We start from the raw sequence: 17,269 nt of genomic DNA, 5'->3' as shown, positions 1-17,269 counted from the left end.
AGGTGTCATGGGGCCAGCGTCAAACTGTCTCAACATCAACTCCAAGAAGCCTCTAACAGCACAGAGTCCAGAGGAAATCTTTTTCTTTGGACAGTAAATATATGTTACAGTATTGCAAGCTTTCATAGCACCTTATTAAAAAAAAATTCTGGTTGAGTGTAGATGCTAATTTATAGGTGCATCTCCTAAAGAATAAATTATTCATTCAGTAAATATATAGTAAAATTCATATTGATCCATTAAAGGAGCAGTATGTATTTTCCAGACACATAGTGCCATTTTATCTGTTGAGTAAATATGTTAACTTCAGTTGTTAAAAAAATGCTATTTATATCAAATATGACTTCATTACATCACTCCTATTAACTCTTTAACAACGTTTTCACCAGCGATGCACTGAGAAGTAGCTGTTTAACAAGCTCAGCTGACGTGTAGTTCCACCAGGTGTTTGCTAATTTCTGCTGACTAGTCTGAAGGAGCTGAGTGGGGGAGTTATGGGAGAAGGGCTGCTCTGTGAGGTGGAAACTCCGAAGCTTAACTGCAGCTCTGAACAGAAACTTTGTTTTTGAAGGCGGTGCTAGGTCCAACCAGGCGTTTTGCACAGGTGAACAGTTGCCATGGGAGATTCTTAAGCATGCACGAAAGAATCGAGGCAAAACTCCATGTTTGTTAATGATGAGGGAATTACATTATAGCATGGAGTAAAACTCAAAAGTTGATTTTACATATTACTGCCCCTTTAAATACAGAGTGATATTTCAGGCATTTATTTTTTGTAATGTTGATTATTTCGGGTAACTGCTGAGTCCTATTGAGTGGCAAAACAATAGGAAGTAGTTGACGGATGATGATGCAACGTTTTTTAATAACTTATTGTGTGAACAAATTGATTCATGTGTGATTTTAATTGAGTTTCTTATTTAATAGAAACACCACTATTGTAAAATTATGTCTTGTCAATATTAATGTAATATTGACAATGTTTTGCGCACATGTGTAATGGAAACGCAGCTAATGTAAGTAATTAAATTACAGAACAGTTTACCCTTTTTATGTTATGTGGGGAAATAAATTACACTATGCGTGTTAGAATTTATTGAGGTGCACTTGTATACTTTAGACCAGTGGTCCCCAACCCCCGGACCGGTACCGGTCCATGGACCAATTGGTATCGGGCCGCTCAAGAAATAAGTAAATATTTCCGTTTTATGTATTATTTGAGTCTGGGGGATATTTTATTTTGAAAATCCTTTAACCGGATTCTCTCGGTTACTTGCGCACCAACATTGAGCCCACAAGTAGCAAAATGAGTAAGAAGCAGATCAGATGTCTTTGTAAAGTTTCTTTGCAAAGGGGAAAAGACCCAGAGAAGAGACAGGAGAATGGATTTATCCCGGACCGGTAGCTGAGTCCCACATTACAAGCCCGCTCTGCGTAACATGCGGCGACCGGCAGCTAATGAGGCAATGAAGCTTCAAGCTGCTTTGCCGCGTAGAGACCAAGCACGCTGTGCTCAATCAACACACCTCGGGTGTCGTTGTCTCTCATCACTCCCAGATAGAACCGTCTTGTTGCAGAGAAACAAGCTCAGGGCTCCTGTTAGTCATTATCGTGAGTTAAAATGTTCACGAAAGTAAAATATTCATTTTTCTGGCGCATCTGTATCTTATTTTGAAGGGATATATAAACGTTACCATAGCGACCAGAGTCAGAGCGTTTGGGTAGTGGTCGAGAGGAGATGAGTAGAGCTTGTGAGTCTTAAGTCTGGTTTAGACGGGGCGATTCTCCAAACCTCTGAGACCACAGAGCTGATAAAAGTACAAGTTCGGTCTCCAGCCACACGGCATGAACGATTCCAGTCACGAACATCCCGATTCCAGAGGACAATCAGTAAAACCCCCAACATAGCGGGAATTTAGAATAACCTAACACGGATGATGATGTAGAAGCAATAGTGATAGTTTGTGGACTCATTTTAAGAAATAAAAGATGTAACAAAAAAGAAAAGGCGGTGGATGAAAGACGACGGGAGCAGTCGCTCTATTTGCTGCACTATGATTTGGAGGTGACTGTGTTTTTTCATAGTTAACATTTTTAACTGAATAAACATAATAATGTATAATAATGACCTTTTCATATAATAATAACACATATCTCCGATATCCACCAGACTCTCAGTTGCGTGATATGTCAGCTGTTCGGGATTCCCCTCTGTTCTTACGTCACTGCGCTTTCTGATTGGCTACCTGTCACATTCAGCAGGCCGTATTCTCGTTCCCAGTCAGGGAAAACCCCACAGGCTGCGAGAAAAAGGCCACGACAACCCAAATTGGATATATTCAGGCTTTAGCGGGATGCAGAAGCCTTATTTGACGGTTCACGCCCCCCACCCCCTCCCCCGGGCCGCAGCAAAATTTCCCAGTTTTGACCGGTCCGCGGTAATAAAAAGGTTGGGGACCACTGCTTTAGACTGAATCTGATATGTTCTCAAGCTCAACGTTTTTAAAAATCTGCTTCTACAGGAGGAGGACCTATCAGGTCCAATAGGGGGCAGTAGAAACCCACTTTTAAAATTGTGCAGGAAGCTGAGAAAAACTGTCTCTAGTTAATCCTGACATTGATGTCATAGTTTGACACCAATAAAATTATTTGGTTCGAGCGCCACACCGACCTCAGAACCCAGAGCGTTTCCCATCTCAGAACATAACAAGAACTCAAATCAACCACTAAGTAAATTCCTGTAACATGGATCGCATCAATTCCAATACATCAATATAGCTATTCAAGCATAATCCTCTGAACCATTACCTCAGTAGCAGCCTTTTAGCCCAAATTGCTGCAATGTTGTGGATATATTTAAATGCTTCTTGTTACCTCGGGGAAACTCTGCCAAACGCCAGAAACAAACGCTTCTTAAATGTTTCGCCAGCAGCATGACTTCAGCGCTGGCTCCCGCATTTTTTTAGTGGGCAGTAAAAAAGCAGTGAAGCACACGATGGAGCGGCTCGAAAAAGGAAATTGCTTGCTTGTAGTGTGAGCGGACAGCTTTTCTACCATTTGGAACGTCGCTTGCGCTAATTACCGACTGGAGAAGGGGGAATCTCTGCACTCGGTCACCTCCCTGCCGTGTCCACAGCACGGAGCTGTCATTACTCCAGAACAGTGCGTGCCTGTTTGCTGTCTTCTGGGTGACACATTGTTCACTTCAACTTGAGGTCATTTCAGTCCAAGAGTGGCCTAGGCTGAACATCTGAACCTCATGAAGAGCCTATTCAGCCGGCTTTTACGGCCTACAGAAAACACTGGTTTCCTTATACAATTCTTGCTTGGATAATCTTTTTTAGATTCGAGGCAGTCACTGGGCCGCGGGCCAAAGCAGTTACAGCTTTCAACGTGTGTGTGATTATTTCCCCTTGAGGTAGACGGGTAAATTTGTGTACATTAGCGTACGGAGTAAATCAGCCGTGCAAGCAGAAAGCGGCTATGTTGTCGCTTGGGGTAAAAATGACCACCTCGGTGGTCGTCTGGGGTGACGGATCAGCAGTGTCCACAGGATTCAAGGAGTTCTATAGGGTTGTTATCATGATGAGAAAGACAAACACCATCCCAGCTACACAACTGCAAAGCCTCGACATACTTCCTAACTCTTACTTTCTATTCTTTTGCTGATTTCTTCTTTTTCACAGCATTTCCCTGGGAATTGACCATAGGTATTTCACTGCCCTGTCCCCCATTTTCTCTGTCCTCCTCTCATTCCTTCCTGTCTCTATGATCAAATCCCATCACTGCTTTCAATTGCTTTTCTGTGGTGCTTTGCTCAAAGTCCATCATCTGATTGTGTTGCATGCAAAAACAACTGTCATATGATGCATTATGATGACCTGGAGATGCTGTTTATACTGTCTGAATTTTTCTAAGATAGTTTTTTTCAATTAGTTATGATTGATAGTTATGACCTTGGTTTTTAAAGCAAAATTTTAGTGCATATTTTTTCATATGAAATACGTTTGTTCCTGAAATGTCTTACTGCCCACTTTTTCTCAGAATCTTTTGTTTATACACATCAGACATTACAGACAGCATGTTTCTAGTAGAGATGCACCAATCAAAATAGATAAAGGTCACACTGCAAAATCTCAAAATCTAAGTATTTTTGGTTTAGCTTCTAGTGCAGATAAATTACATTTGAAATAAGACAAAACTATGTTACAAGTAACTTTTGATTTAAGTTAGTTATTCCTTAATATTGATGGTATTTTTTATAGGTGAAACTATCTGTCTCCAAAGTACTTTTTCATCAATATTAAGGAATTAATTTTCAACAAGCTCCTATTTCTTGCTGAAACCTTAACTGTAAGTTAGTATTGTCTCATTCAGTGTACTAAGATATTTGCACTAGAAACTAGTGCAAGAGTACTTGATAATATTTTGTGTTTTTGCAGTGGAATTTCGTCATTTTCTGTTAAATTAAAAACCTGTCAAAAACCAGTAGCATTATATATTTTTTTGCATGGTATTTCCTTCAAAAATGACAGTAATCAGCTGAAACAGGAATCATAAAGACAAATGTAATGGAAAATCATAAATATGTACAAGCCAGGAAAAATCCCTGATTGGTGCATCTCTGCTTCTTTATTTATGTATATTAAAAAAAAATGTCAGCTTTGACTGCTTATGTTTATGTATTTGTCCTGGACCATCTCAGGACTTTTTACCGCTTTGAGGCTGCTTGGGACAGCTCGATGCACAACTCTCTGCTCCTGAACCGAGTCACGCCGTACGGAGAGAAGATCTACATGACCCTCTCGGCCTATTTGGAGGTACTGCACAGAGCCCGCATTTATAAGAGGCTGAAGTAACACAGCCGTATCTTATGTGAGGCGTTGAGTTCCTCTGTGGAGAAAGGGGGGGAAAAAAGTTTTAAAAGCCCCCCTCTTTTATCAACTGCAGATGGAGAACTGCACGCAGCCTGCATACATAACCAAAGATATCTGTATGGTGTTTTACTCACGGGACACCAAGCTCTCGGCCTCTCGTTCGATCCGCAACCTTTTTGGTACGGGGAGCCTGAGAGCAGCGGATGGGTGAGATTAAAAGCTTCAAACTATAAAAGAGCCGTGGAGGTCTAGTATTCCTTCCCCCCCCCACACGCCTCATATGCAGCTGAGCAGTAAAATGCAATCTCTGAGAATTCCTCTTTCTTTTCTAGAAACCGAGTAACTGGAGTTTACGAGGTCAGCTTGTGTCACCTTGCAGATGCTGGAAGTCCAGGTAAGAATTAAGAAAACTGTCCGTGTGGCAGTAACACTCGGCTTATGTTCAGTTCAGATATGAGTAACAGACTCTTCTGCCTCACTCCAGGCATGCAGAGGAGACGCAGGCGAGTGCTGGACACCTCTGTGGCCTACGTCCGTGGAGAGGAGAACCTGGCGGGGTGGAGGCCACGCAGTGACAGCCTCATCCTGGAGCACCAGTGGGAGCTGGAGAAACTCAGTCTACTTCAAGATGCAAGTGCTAATGTTACTTTCATATGTGCTTTACCAAAAGTGAGAAGTATGTTTTCTAATCTGGAGGATATAAAAGGGACTGAACCCATTCAGATCGTATTTTATCATATAATAACCACAAACTGGGACTGGACAATAAATCAATAACAATATACAGGGCCGGATATGCAGGCTCCAGTTCGGAGCCTTAAGCAGGTTTTCCAGCATCCAGCGGCCCGTCATGTTTTTGAATAAAAAAAATGTTTAAAGTTGACAGTAAATTTAAAAATATCACTTGATTAGCATTATAGTAAAACAGCTAGTTTCTGTCACTGGCATTTTTAAAAGTTACTGAGGAGTTTTTCAGTCCCAGTGCAGGTGGGACTGACGTTTCCTCCTCCTCAGGTGGAGAAAACCAAACATTTCCTCCTGCTGAGGGAAAAACTGGAGTCCACCCTGCTGACGGGCCAGGAGTCCCTTCAGTCCTGCGTCACTGAAGAGACCAGTGAGTCGGCTGCAGTGGCCGAGGCAGACCCGGGGCCCGCCTTCAGCTCTGAGATAACCACCGACAGGCAGAAGGAGCTCGCTGCCAAGGTCAGCTGCCACGCTGCGCTCTTTGGGCGTTTTAACCATATTTGAAATGTGAATATTGTATAGTTGGCAACAAAATCGATTGAATCCAGTTTGTTTGGTGTCATATCTTAAGCACTCCATTTATTTATTTTTTTGTCAGTGTTTGCGGCTGCTCACTCACTCCTTCAACAGAGAATACAGCCATGTGTGTGTCAGCGCCAGTGAAAGCAAGGTAGAGTTTAAAGGATGTGTCACAAAGCTTTGATCGCTGTTTGCCGATCGGTTTTAAACATCTGGATGTGTTCGTGTGTGTGTGCGTGTGTGTGTTTCAGATCTCTGAGATGTCTGTCACATTGCCGAGAGACGCCTACTCCATATCTGCTCTCAACACAATCACACCCTCCTCAACATGCCCTTCTCTGGTGGAGGGTTGCTATAACAACACTGAGCTCAAGTTAGTCCTAACACTTGGGTTGTTTATGATTTTCTGGTCTATTTTTCTGTGTCTAACTCTGTATTTTTGTGTTTGTTTTTTATGTTTAACCTCAGACCTCCTCCACCTCTGTCTCGTGCGGTCAGCCCCAGTCCTGAACCACAGCAGGACGGAGCGGACAAAAAGTCCACAAATGTAGGTCCTGACGTCAAACCTCGGACTCGAAAACTTATCCCTGACATACAGGAGATCAGAGTCAGGTGAGTCCCAATTATTTGACTTTTAACGTAGGAGTGGGCATTCATCACATCATTTTATCATTTATCATGATAAATAGATTTACCGTTATGATAAATTCCAATTAATGATGCTTAAACCCCCCAAAACTGTAGGGATTCATATTTTTCCTTTCTTTTTTTTCTCCACTGTTTGTTCAATGGAGGTATCAGTACATTTTGAAAATATGATTAAATGCAGCTACTGTGTGATGGTTAGTGAAACAAATCACATTTCTTTATGCAACTGGATTCTTAAAAAAGCACATAAAAAATGAGAATGTTTTTGTGGGAGCAGACAAAATGCCACAAAATACCATGATAAAACCTTAGGTTCATATTGCTCCCCCCAGGCCCCCTTGTAATAATTTATGTGTTTTTCAGCCCAATCGTATCGAAGAAGGGCTACATCCACTTCCTGGAGCCGCTCACCAACGGCTGGGTGAAGCGCTACGTGGTTGTGCGGCGGCCGTACGTTTACATCTACAACTCTGAGCGAGACACGGTGGAGCGGGCCATTCTGAACCTGTCCTCCGCCCAGGTGGAGTACAGTGAGGACCAGCAGGCCATGCTGAAGGTCTGCGCCACGCCAGCGGCTCCAGGAACACTTCCCCTCTGCCACATCCATGTATGCCGCAATAAACGTTTATACTTCTCTCAACAGACTCCAAATACGTTTGCGGTGTGTACAGAACATCGTGGAATATTACTTCAAGCCACTAATGACAAAGAAATGCATGACTGGTTGTATGCGTTCAACCCTCTTCTTGCTGGAACTATCAGGTAAGTTATCTTGCTAAATTAGGAACTGTCGCATATCTGTTAAAACCGGCTGAACTTTTTCTGATTATTCATTTCATTGTAGAACATGGAAGACTAACAGCTGGTAAGATGAAGGAAAACTCATAAGTTGTCCTTGTTTTCCCTCTCAGGTCAAAGCTGTCGAGAAGACGAGCCGGACAGATGAGGATTTAAGGAAAAAAAGATAGATGCAAAGACTACAATGTACATACTTCCCTGTTCTCCTCATTCCCATCGTGCTGAGCCTCGTTTCTACCATCACTGTCACCGGCAGCCATCTTCCCCCCCTGCTCAGTCTCCGTTCCGTCGTTCGTGTCCTCGCTGTCGGGTTTTTTCCGTCGGGCCTTAGCAACGCGCAAAGAAACTTCTGGAAGAATCAGTCACTGTACTGTACCTGCATTATTTCACAGCTTGAGAACGGAGGAGGCAGCGGTTTCTCACGCCAGACTCCATTTGTACGATAAACGTGCTGTAGTTGTTGTCAGTGACACATCAAGCCTTTCTCATTTACTACTTAAAATAAATAAAGCAAACAACACAGGAACATGTATTCTTTAATAATGCCGCTGCACTACTAGCTAAGCTCACATCGCTACATTTGCATCTGTAACATAGGAAAACATGTAGGTTCCTCTCTGCTCTACTTTACTGCAAAACATAAAGTTTCAACTGGTTTAATCTTAACGGTCAGACAAATAAAAGCTGAAATAAAACTAATAATTAAAAAACAAAAAACAACTCAAACTTCTTCAACATCAAACTTAAGCACAGACAGTGGGGCAACAACATGGCACCTCCTCAGACTGCAGCCTGCGAATCCATATCATTTAGGGTATGAGGGTATTTTACATCTACATGACAGAACCAAACATCACCTCCTTCTTTTCCTCCCAGTATAATTTCTTGCTCTCTCTCTGACTTGTGTTTGAAATGTGATATATTTAGATTTTTAACAGCCTAATTATTTATTTCCGCATGTATTTATTTACAAAGACGTTTATATTTCTAAAGTAGTACTCAGTGCAATTTCTGCACACGGCACTTTTTAATGAGTTCCTGGACTATTTGAATAATAAAAGCCTCGTCCCTACAGTTTTGCTTTTAAAGTAATCCAATAAACGCGCTCGGTTTCTTTGGGCTGAGGAAAACTTGAAAAATGCAACAGCCCCGAACGATTAGGATAGCTTTACCTTTGACCCAACCAATGTCCCATGGTAACGTTTTTGATATCAAGTCGGTCTTGACGTTCCTCCTAAAATGGGAAAACAACAGCGGTTCCTCACAGCACATGATATGAAACTGGCTTCCTGAATGATATGTGTATATTAAGTGTAGTGCCTCTCTTTTCTAACATTCTGCACAGTATGCCTCTGCTCCTATTCCTTTGACCTCACATCCTTCATGCTGCTGTAATCATGTTCATGAATCATCTGCACGTCACATCATTACTTTGCATTTTCTCTTGTATTTTTATCATATGCATTTGAGACGAAAGGTTAAAATATTTGGAAGAGATTCAGCGTATCTCAGGATTGTCAGCTTGCATAGGGCTCTACTTAACACGACATGCAAAATGTTTAAAATGCAACCCACCTGTAGCTTTAATTGCTTCGTTTCTACTCCGTTTTATTCCTTTGTTGTATATTTTAGCTGAGGTTTATCGTGTCCTAACACCACTCAGGTTGTGAGGTGTTGAGTGACTCTGGTGGATTAGCATGCCTCAGGTCAGCCAGCCTACGGAGCATGCTCAGTTTGACAACTGACTGCAAAGACCACATCTACAAGCAGGGAACGGGTGCAACCATTATATTGCACACTCAGCATTGCATTTTTAGGAGCGATTAGACAGCTACAAACATGCTATCTTTTTTTGTGTGTTTTTTATAGATGTGATTCATCCAATATCTGATATGTTAACAGTCTTGTGTGATGTGGAAATATTTTGGCTCATTCGGTGGTAGAGGGTTTGACTGATCTCCTCACCTGCACAACTGTTGTTAGTTGTAATAAATCAACAATTAGCTTGAATTGGCGTTCAAATCTCACAGCTCACCTTCCGATCATAATCATTGTGCATTTTATCCACCTTCATCTTGGGTGAATGCTCTCCTGTTTGTACTTTACTCATAACTCTGCATCACGTTGTTTTATTTCAAAGCCCTAACAGTCAACCTGTACGTAATTGTTTCTGATTAATTTTGTTCTTACTGACTTTCTTTTTAAGCAACCAAAGTTTTGTTGGTGCACTCACTTAAAAGTTCACTTTGAATGTATAATAATAATAATATATAGGAATTCTTCTTCTTCAATGTTTTTATGAACCTTCTGCTTTCCGGTTGGGGTTCCTCACTGATTGTAAGGCGGTTATCACCGGGGATGTACGCGGAAGTTCTGAGACCCGCCATGTAATAATCTGTCTGCTTATGTGTGGGACGATTATGGTTCACTGTGGCCTAGTTAAACTTTTATGTCTTGTACAAAGTAATGCTCTTGGTTGCTTTGCCGTCGCCCTCCTTCTAGTATCAGAATCTACCCTCACCATCCTACTGCAGCAGCAGCCTTCACACACAATCACCAACCTCTCTTTTCCTACCCTTGCCCCATGAAGTAATCTCACATTCTTGTGCTTCCACGTCTCTCTTTTTTTTTTTTTGCACCAATACATTCCATTGTTCTTCAAAGATTTTTGCATTGTATATAAACATGATTGCCGTGGACTGTGTATCATACGGTTTCACTCATTAACAAACTCCTAAATGGGCAGTAGTTCAGTCGGTGTCTGAGTGTTTGTTTGAGTTTCCTGTCAGATGTTTGTGTACACTGAACACATTGTCATATATTAAATAAACCTGGAAGTGATGCAACACTAAGCGATGACTTGTTTGTTTTATTTTGATAATGTATAACTTTGGGTCCGGTTTAGTACTTCTGTTGGGTTCTTTTTAAACTAAACCGTACAACATTGTAGAATAATGATGTACAATTCACTTTGGGTTCTCCCATCATGAAGAGTAACATCCATCCATCCATCCATCCATCCATCCATCCATCCATCCATCCATCTATCCATCCATTTTCTGTACACCCCTGTCCCTAGTTGGGTCGGGAGGGGTGCTGGTGCCTATCTCCAGCTAAAGTTCCCGACGAGAGAGGGCAGATGAAGAGTGACATGATGATTTAAAACATTTTGAGTTATTTGATAAGAGAAAAACAATATTCATTATCAATGCTGGATGGAGTCTTATTGTCGTCTTGTCCTTCTGTACCTGACACAGCTACATAATCACCACAGCCAATGGTGAAGCCCTTGTTTTTTCAGGCTGTTGTCTTCATATGTTTCATTGGGATGCGACCAAACAAATGTTCCAGCGTTGTCTCCCTTGGCCAAAGCAGATTCAGGATTTATCACGGAAAACCCGCTTTCATCGAGTCTTCCATGACCTACGATTGTTTCTCGCTAGCCCACTGGAACCATTTGTTCTTCTGTCTAGAAATAAATCTCAGCCAAACATCAAACACTCCTGTTTTTGCCCATTCGTCTTCCACTGATTCCACTGCACGTGTTCTGTTTTCAAACCGGACTGCTTTGATGTCTTCATTTTTACAACCTTATGACTTTGTTTGTACTTGGTCCAGGTTTTAGATGCGGTTCTAAAACATCATTTGCAACATCATCTTGGATTTTATTCCCTTGAAGGGGTTGTTTATTTGTTTTTGTTTCCAATTATTTCTTACTATGTGCTGTCGTTAGCAACTCTGGACAAACATTGTGGGTCTTAGATTTACAAATGGGAAATTCCTCTTTGTTGCGTATTAGGCATGTGTGCATCTACTCCATGGCCAGACTAAATCTACTGCTGGCATGCAAAACCTACTACTTCTGAGACTTGGAACATTATAACCAATAAATATTGTATTCTGAAATGATTTAGCGATGGTAATATTGAACTGTCCCAACATAAAAACATACATACTTGTAAATAATTCAACATAATTCCGTATGCATCCATGTTGACATGTCATTCAGCTGGCAGCTCTCTTGGAGCCATGTTTCCTGTCATGGCTCCAGGAGACTGAGGACTGGCTTGAAGAATCAGTTTTGTGCAGATGTATGTTTCAAAGATGCTAATTCAAGTTATACCATTTTACTTAACCATTAAGAGATTCTGTTATTTTTGCTTACATTAATTTTATGTAAAACTGCACAAATTACAACAATGTATCCTTTTGGTATGTTTTACAAAGTCTGAATGATGTAGACAAAAAAAAAAAAAGAAAAAAAAGAAAAGCCCCTCCCCATCCCATTTTTATAATTTATGAGGGACTTCGTTGCTTCGTTCCATGTGTGCCAGGGTTTCTCTCTGATATCATTTCCTTCATCCAACACGTCATACAAAATCGGGTGACGTGGTTTGTAATCCAGTGTTTGGACCTTCAAGTCAGCAGGTAAAAGATTTCGGAGTTCTAAATTTTTTTTTTTAAGTATTCGAAGCTTAAACATGATAGTCGCATTGAAACTGCTGCAGATCAGGTCATTACGGCATTATACGTCTTTAAGATGTGGTAGTTGTAAAGCAGCACAGCCAGTCCCACATACTAGCTAGCTAGCTAATGATTCATCAAGTCGACAGTAAATCTACCTGGTGCATCTTCGGGAGACTTTGCAAGGTCAGACGAGACGTCGGAGTTCTGTCTCGGTTGTTAATGTCCATGTCTGTCCCCGTTTGGCAGCTCTCAGTCGGATGCTCGGTGGTTAATCCTGACATAAAAAAGTTAGCTAACCTAGCAAGCTGAAGTTGCTTTCAGTGTGCTTATTTGATCATTTGCCAACTCTAGCTGACAGAAACAATTTGAGATAAGACATGTTGTCATATTACAAAAAGTTTTGTTAGGACTTCCGTGTTCAGAATGAGCCGTAAATACGGGCGCAGAAAGCAGCCGACCGTGTTTGGGTCAGAAACCTGCGGACAGACATGCTAATGATAACTGTTTTCACAGCTGCACTACACCACTGTTCCCTCTGAAGACAGCGCGTAGTTTCTAATTAAACAATGCTTGGTTTATGTCTTAAGCTGACATAACCACCGTAGTTGGCAATAGAGAAGCTTTCCAACACTTCGTTCTGCAACAGGATTAGCTCCGTTGGTTTCCAGAAACAGACCGACTGGATGCTTTCCATGTGTTTTTAGGCTCATTATGTATCTCGGTTTTATTTGTTCTTTCTGCAGCATGGCGGAGAAATTGGCTGACTTAACCCTGGTGGTGGGTCACACCCACAACGACCACGATCTTCACCTCAATCCAGACATGAATGCAGAAAGGTGAGGAGGCTTTAGCGGTGCTTTCTGGGTGCAGTGAATGAACTGCTTCAGTTCAATTATAACAAGGTGTTGCATTAGTGGAAGCAAAGGACACGTGTTTTTAAAATTATTGCATACAAACAATTCTGAAATGATATGCAATTTTCCTTTTCATTTCACAATTATACACCGCTTTGTGTTGATCTTGTTTTCCTAAAACCAAATAAAATACACAGAACTTTGCTGTTGTAAGGTGACAAAAGTGTGAAAACAGTAAGGCTGTCACAATAACAAATTTTGCTGGACGATAAATTGTCCCAGAAGTTATTGCAATAAACGATAATGTTGTTGTTTTGAGAGCATTTTTAAGTAATATAACGGTAATGGAGTGATAATGCAAGAACACATTTATGGAAGACATTTAAAATTTCCAAAATAAATAAACTAAATAACAGAAACAACAAATGAAATTAATTATGAAGTCTCTGAAAATAAAATTAAGACAGAAAAAGGCTGAGACCAGAGCACTAGACTGAAGAGTTTGGCCATCCAGTTTTTGGTAGAAAAAAAAAAAAAGAAAAAAAAAAGAAAAATCATGCAAATTATTCAGTTCATTTAGATTTATTGCCACAGGCCTATTTAACCCTGTGACAGACTGGCGACCTGTCCAGGGTGACCCCGCCTCTCGTCCGGAACGCTAGCTGGAGATCGGCACCAGCAACCCTCCCGACCCCATTAAGGGACAAGGGTATAAAGAAGATGGATGGACGGACGGACTGACTATTTAACGGTTTTGAATACTTTTGCAAGGTTTAACAGTTGTTTATCTGACAGGATCTACATGGATTATAATGCCACCACCCCAATGGAGCCAGAGGTCATTCAGGCCATTTCTGAAGCTCTCCGTGAGGCTTGGGGAAACCCCAGCAGCAACTACATAACAGGTGTGAATTACTTTCTTTTTGACTCAAAACAGAATTTTTATCTCATTGATAACGAGAAAATAAGTCAGAATTTTTATTTATTTTTATATATATATTTTTACTATAGACCTGGCAATGTTGTTTTCCAGGCGCTAGGGCCAAAGCCATCATCAACCAGTCCAGGCAGAATGTCGCAAGAATGGTTGGAGGCAAAGCGGAGGACATTGTTTTCACCTCAGGGGGAACGGAGGTAACGACTCCTGGTGTTTGAAAACGGTCTTCTCCTGCTCTCAGATCTGCTTTAAATCAAATGATTGGTCCCGCAGGCCAACAATCTGGTGCTGCATACGGCCGTGGAGCACTTCAGGAAGAGCCGCAGCGCCGCGGAGCACGGCGAAGGCCATCAGAACGGCTGCACCGGCCTGCCGCACATCGTCACCTCTAACGTGGAGCACGACTCCATCCGGCTCGCAGCCAAGCACCTGGAGGCGGCTGGAAAGGCAGGTGGGAGATCACGTTTTCACTGGGATGTTTGTTTTTTTAAGAGTCTGTCCTTCAACCACTGAGGTAAATCTGCTTCTTGTTATTTCCATCGTAGATGTAACATGTGTGCCCGTTTCTAAGGTGACAGCTCGCGTTGAGGTGGAGGACATAATCGCCGCCGTGCGCCCCAACACTTGCCTCGTCTCTGTCATGCTGGCTAACAATGAGACGGGAGTCGTCATGGTAACGGGAAAAAAAAAAGAAGCTCGAAAAGCCTCTTGGCCTGGTCTTTCTTGTTCTGAAAACCATTTTCCAGTTGTAAAGACTCAATGTTTGGATTGCCATAAAACCCATTCCTGTACGCTGAACGCCATTCGTCTTTTCAGCCAATCCCAGAGATTTGCCAAAGAGTAAAATCCCTCAACAAGCAGCAGGAGCGGCTCAGGATCCTGCTGCACACAGATGCTGCCCAGGCGCTGGGCAAAGTCCCAGTGGATGTCCAGGAACTGCGAGTGGATTACCTTACCATAGTAGGACACAAGGTCAGCAATTAGCTCTGCATATTAAAAGATTCAGCCTAAACTCTTTCTATAATCTGTTTTTTTTAATGTATCTGCATATGTAAATGTTTCAGTTCTACGCCCCTCGTGCCGGGGCGTTGTACGTGAACGGCCCCGGAACAAAGACGCCTCTCTATCCGATGCTGTTTGGAGGAGGTCAGGAGAGGAACTTCAGACCAGGGTACGCTGCGTTACGTGTTACCCAGCAAGACAACTCAAAAATAGGATCAAAAATAAGAACTCTAAAGATCTAACTATAAATATGACGTTATTTTGCCACAGCACGGAGAACACGCCAATGATAGCCGGCCTGGGAAAGGTTGTTTACGTTCAACGCCTCGTACATTACAGATCACTAAAGTTTAATGCGCTGCCTCTGTAAAACAGAAACTGTTTGTAACAGGATCCTTTTGTTTGTGTTTGTGTCAGGCTGCTGAGCTGGTGGCCGCTAATCTCTCAAGTTATCAGAGTCATATGCTGATGATTAAAGCGTATCTGGAAGAACGACTGCAAGTAAGTGTTTCGCCTAATAGACGCTTTGGTTCTAATCACATTTACTTTCACTTTTTCAGCACATGATATAAATCTAAGTTCTGTACCTTTTTATCACTGTCATTTGAAAAAAGTAATTCACGGTGAATTACTTTACCGTGAAAGTACTTACTTTCACGGTAAAGGTGAATTTTACAATCCAGAGGGTCTTTCACAAATCAAAAGGCTTCAACTTACTGCTGTGGAATCAGACGGACAATAGAGAAAGTATGATGTGGATCAGTGTTATGGAGGAAGTGCTTGGCATGAAGAGACGACAGATTGGAATAAATTCTGTTTTATGACGCTTTGAGCTTCCAATACTAACTTTGGCTGATGCTATTTCTCTCTAATAACTGTAACAAAAGAAAATATTAGATAATGTTATCAGAGCAACATTATTGTACTTACCCACAGACAAAAGAAATAAAATACAGATGACAGCATTGGAAACTACACAAAATATTTCAAAGAAACACATTCAGAATATCAACTTTTCTTGAAGCATAGACATCATTGTACCTCCTATTTTCTGAAACACACGAGGTTAAAGATTAAAAACGTGGAATATTTGGGCTTAATTTTGTCTCCAGTGAAAGGAAAGTCGGAATAAATAAAACAGGTTGGGCAGTGACAGAGGGAATGTGAAAACGAGGCGTGTCGTTTCATGAACTCAAACCACAATCTGCTGTTTCCGCTTCAGGATGTCTTTAGAGAAAAGATCCGCTTCAACAGTCATTATCCCGGCTCTGATGGCCTCCCTAACACATGTAACGTGTCCATCTTGGGCCCGGCGTCGCAAGGTAACGTGTCTTTGTCCCCGTGTCTGTTTTGGCGTGTCAGTCCAAACAGTGTCCTCTAACCCTACGCTGATGATTGTCAGAGCTGTTTGTAAGCGAGCGAGCCACTGAATGATTAATCTCTCCGCCCGCTTTAGGCTGGAGGGTTTTGTCGAACTGCAGGAGGCTGCTGGCCAGCGTCGGTGCCGCCTGCCACTCTGCCAGCGGACACAGGTATAAGAGTCTTAGCTGTTTACCACTGGAGGAGAGACTGCAAGCTCAAGTCATGTCAGTGGAAGCTGTAGTGGCTCTTACAGTGTCAGCTGCTGGAAGGTCCCACAGCTTATTGGCGATAGCTTTTTGGCAGGCGACATGACTTCTGCACTGGATTTGGTGTCAGCTGCTACGGGTTTGGTGACGGCTGCCACAACTTTGTGACAGGTGCCACGGCTTTTGAGGCAGGTGCCTCAAAAGCCGTGGCACCTGCCACTGTTTGTAACAGCTGCCACTGAGCTGTTTGTAACAGCTGCCACTGAAGTCATGGCTGCTGTCACAGATGTATGTGTATTCATGTTTTACTTTTTTTCTTCTTCTTTTGATTAGTTCAAAATAGACACATTCATATTCAATATTAAATCTGACACACAAGCCGTGGCAGCTAATACCTAATCCCTGTCACCTGCCACAAAGGCCGGAGTCCACCTGCAGCTTAGATGTGGCAACTTCCTGCAGCAGAAGTGCCACTGCCACGATTTGAGCTCTCGCTCCTGCCTCCTGCCTACAGCCCACTGGTTTTCCTGCGCAGTAACCTCCATGTTCTCCGTGTCTGCCAGGCCCTCCCACATCCTGCTGAGCTGCGGCGTCCCCACCGAGGTGGCGGCTAACGCTCTGAGGCTGAGCGTGGGCCGGGCGACGACCAAAGAAGACGTCGACGCCGTCGTGGAGGATCTCAGGGAAACGGTGGAGCTCCTGGAGAAAATGAACTGACCCCTTTTCTTTTGAACTAAAGAGAGTCAAATAAAGATGTGCAGCGACGCACGCGCACCGTCTGTTTCGCTACGCCAAACTTGATCCTGTAAGATTATGAGATATTTAATATAAATAATAAAGTGGGAGAACTTGGCC

At 42.3% G+C, this 17,269-nt stretch overlaps 2 protein-coding genes across 26 annotated transcripts in view; both read left to right on the top strand.

Annotated features, from left to right (window-relative positions):
- The window catches only part of kif1aa (kinesin family member 1Aa), a 46,870-nt gene extending 36,432 nt beyond the window's left edge, over positions 1–10,438 (top strand). For 14 of the 22 annotated variants that reach the window (XM_017304393.2, XM_008407707.3, XM_017304391.2 and 11 more), the window contains 12 exons: positions 3,687–3,710; positions 4,706–4,820; positions 4,951–5,084; positions 5,210–5,271; positions 5,362–5,507; positions 5,892–6,080; positions 6,220–6,291; positions 6,392–6,513; positions 6,609–6,752; positions 7,152–7,344; positions 7,432–7,550; positions 7,700–10,438. In XM_017304393.2, the coding sequence (XP_017159882.1) occupies positions 3,687–3,710; positions 4,706–4,820; positions 4,951–5,084; positions 5,210–5,271; positions 5,362–5,507; positions 5,892–6,080; positions 6,220–6,291; positions 6,392–6,513; positions 6,609–6,752; positions 7,152–7,344; positions 7,432–7,550; positions 7,700–7,742 (1,363 nt within the window). In that variant the 3' untranslated portion in view covers positions 7,743–10,438. The remainder of the gene's footprint in view (positions 1–3,686; positions 3,711–4,705; positions 4,821–4,950; positions 5,085–5,209; positions 5,272–5,361; positions 5,508–5,891; positions 6,081–6,219; positions 6,292–6,391; positions 6,514–6,608; positions 6,753–7,151; positions 7,345–7,431; positions 7,551–7,699) is intronic. The other 8 variants (XM_008407712.3, XM_008407726.3, XM_008407706.3 and 5 more) reach the window with 1 other exon arrangement.
- Positions 10,439–11,887: 1,449 nt separating this feature from the next.
- On the top strand, positions 11,888–17,266 carry scly (selenocysteine lyase). 4 transcript variants are annotated; one of them, XM_008407703.3, is made up of 13 exons: positions 11,888–12,014; positions 12,797–12,889; positions 13,703–13,812; positions 13,941–14,041; positions 14,118–14,295; positions 14,390–14,517; positions 14,661–14,816; positions 14,909–15,015; positions 15,117–15,153; positions 15,264–15,347; positions 16,069–16,168; positions 16,303–16,378; positions 16,978–17,266. In XM_008407703.3, the coding sequence occupies exons 2-13, from the start codon at positions 12,798–12,800 to the stop codon at positions 17,129–17,131; spliced, it is 1,323 nt and encodes a 440-aa protein (XP_008405925.2). In that variant the 5' UTR covers positions 11,888–12,014; position 12,797; the 3' UTR covers positions 17,132–17,266. The 4 variants fall into 4 exon arrangements, with proteins under 4 accessions (XP_008405925.2, XP_008405926.2, XP_081462761.1 ...); XM_008407704.3 differs by lacking the exon at positions 11,888–12,014 and adding an exon at positions 12,092–12,236; XM_081606635.1 differs by lacking the exons at positions 11,888–12,014; positions 12,797–12,889 and having other exon boundaries at positions 13,701–13,812; positions 13,919–14,041.
- Positions 17,267–17,269: the final 3 nt, after the last annotated feature.

This window comes from Poecilia reticulata, chromosome 4, assembly GCF_904066995.2.
Source record: "Poecilia reticulata chromosome 4, P_reticulata-male-v2, whole genome shotgun sequence".
In the NCBI taxonomy this organism is placed as follows: domain Eukaryota; kingdom Metazoa; phylum Chordata; class Actinopteri; order Cyprinodontiformes; family Poeciliidae; genus Poecilia; species Poecilia reticulata.
This window is presented reverse-complemented; position numbering and strand designations above follow the sequence as displayed.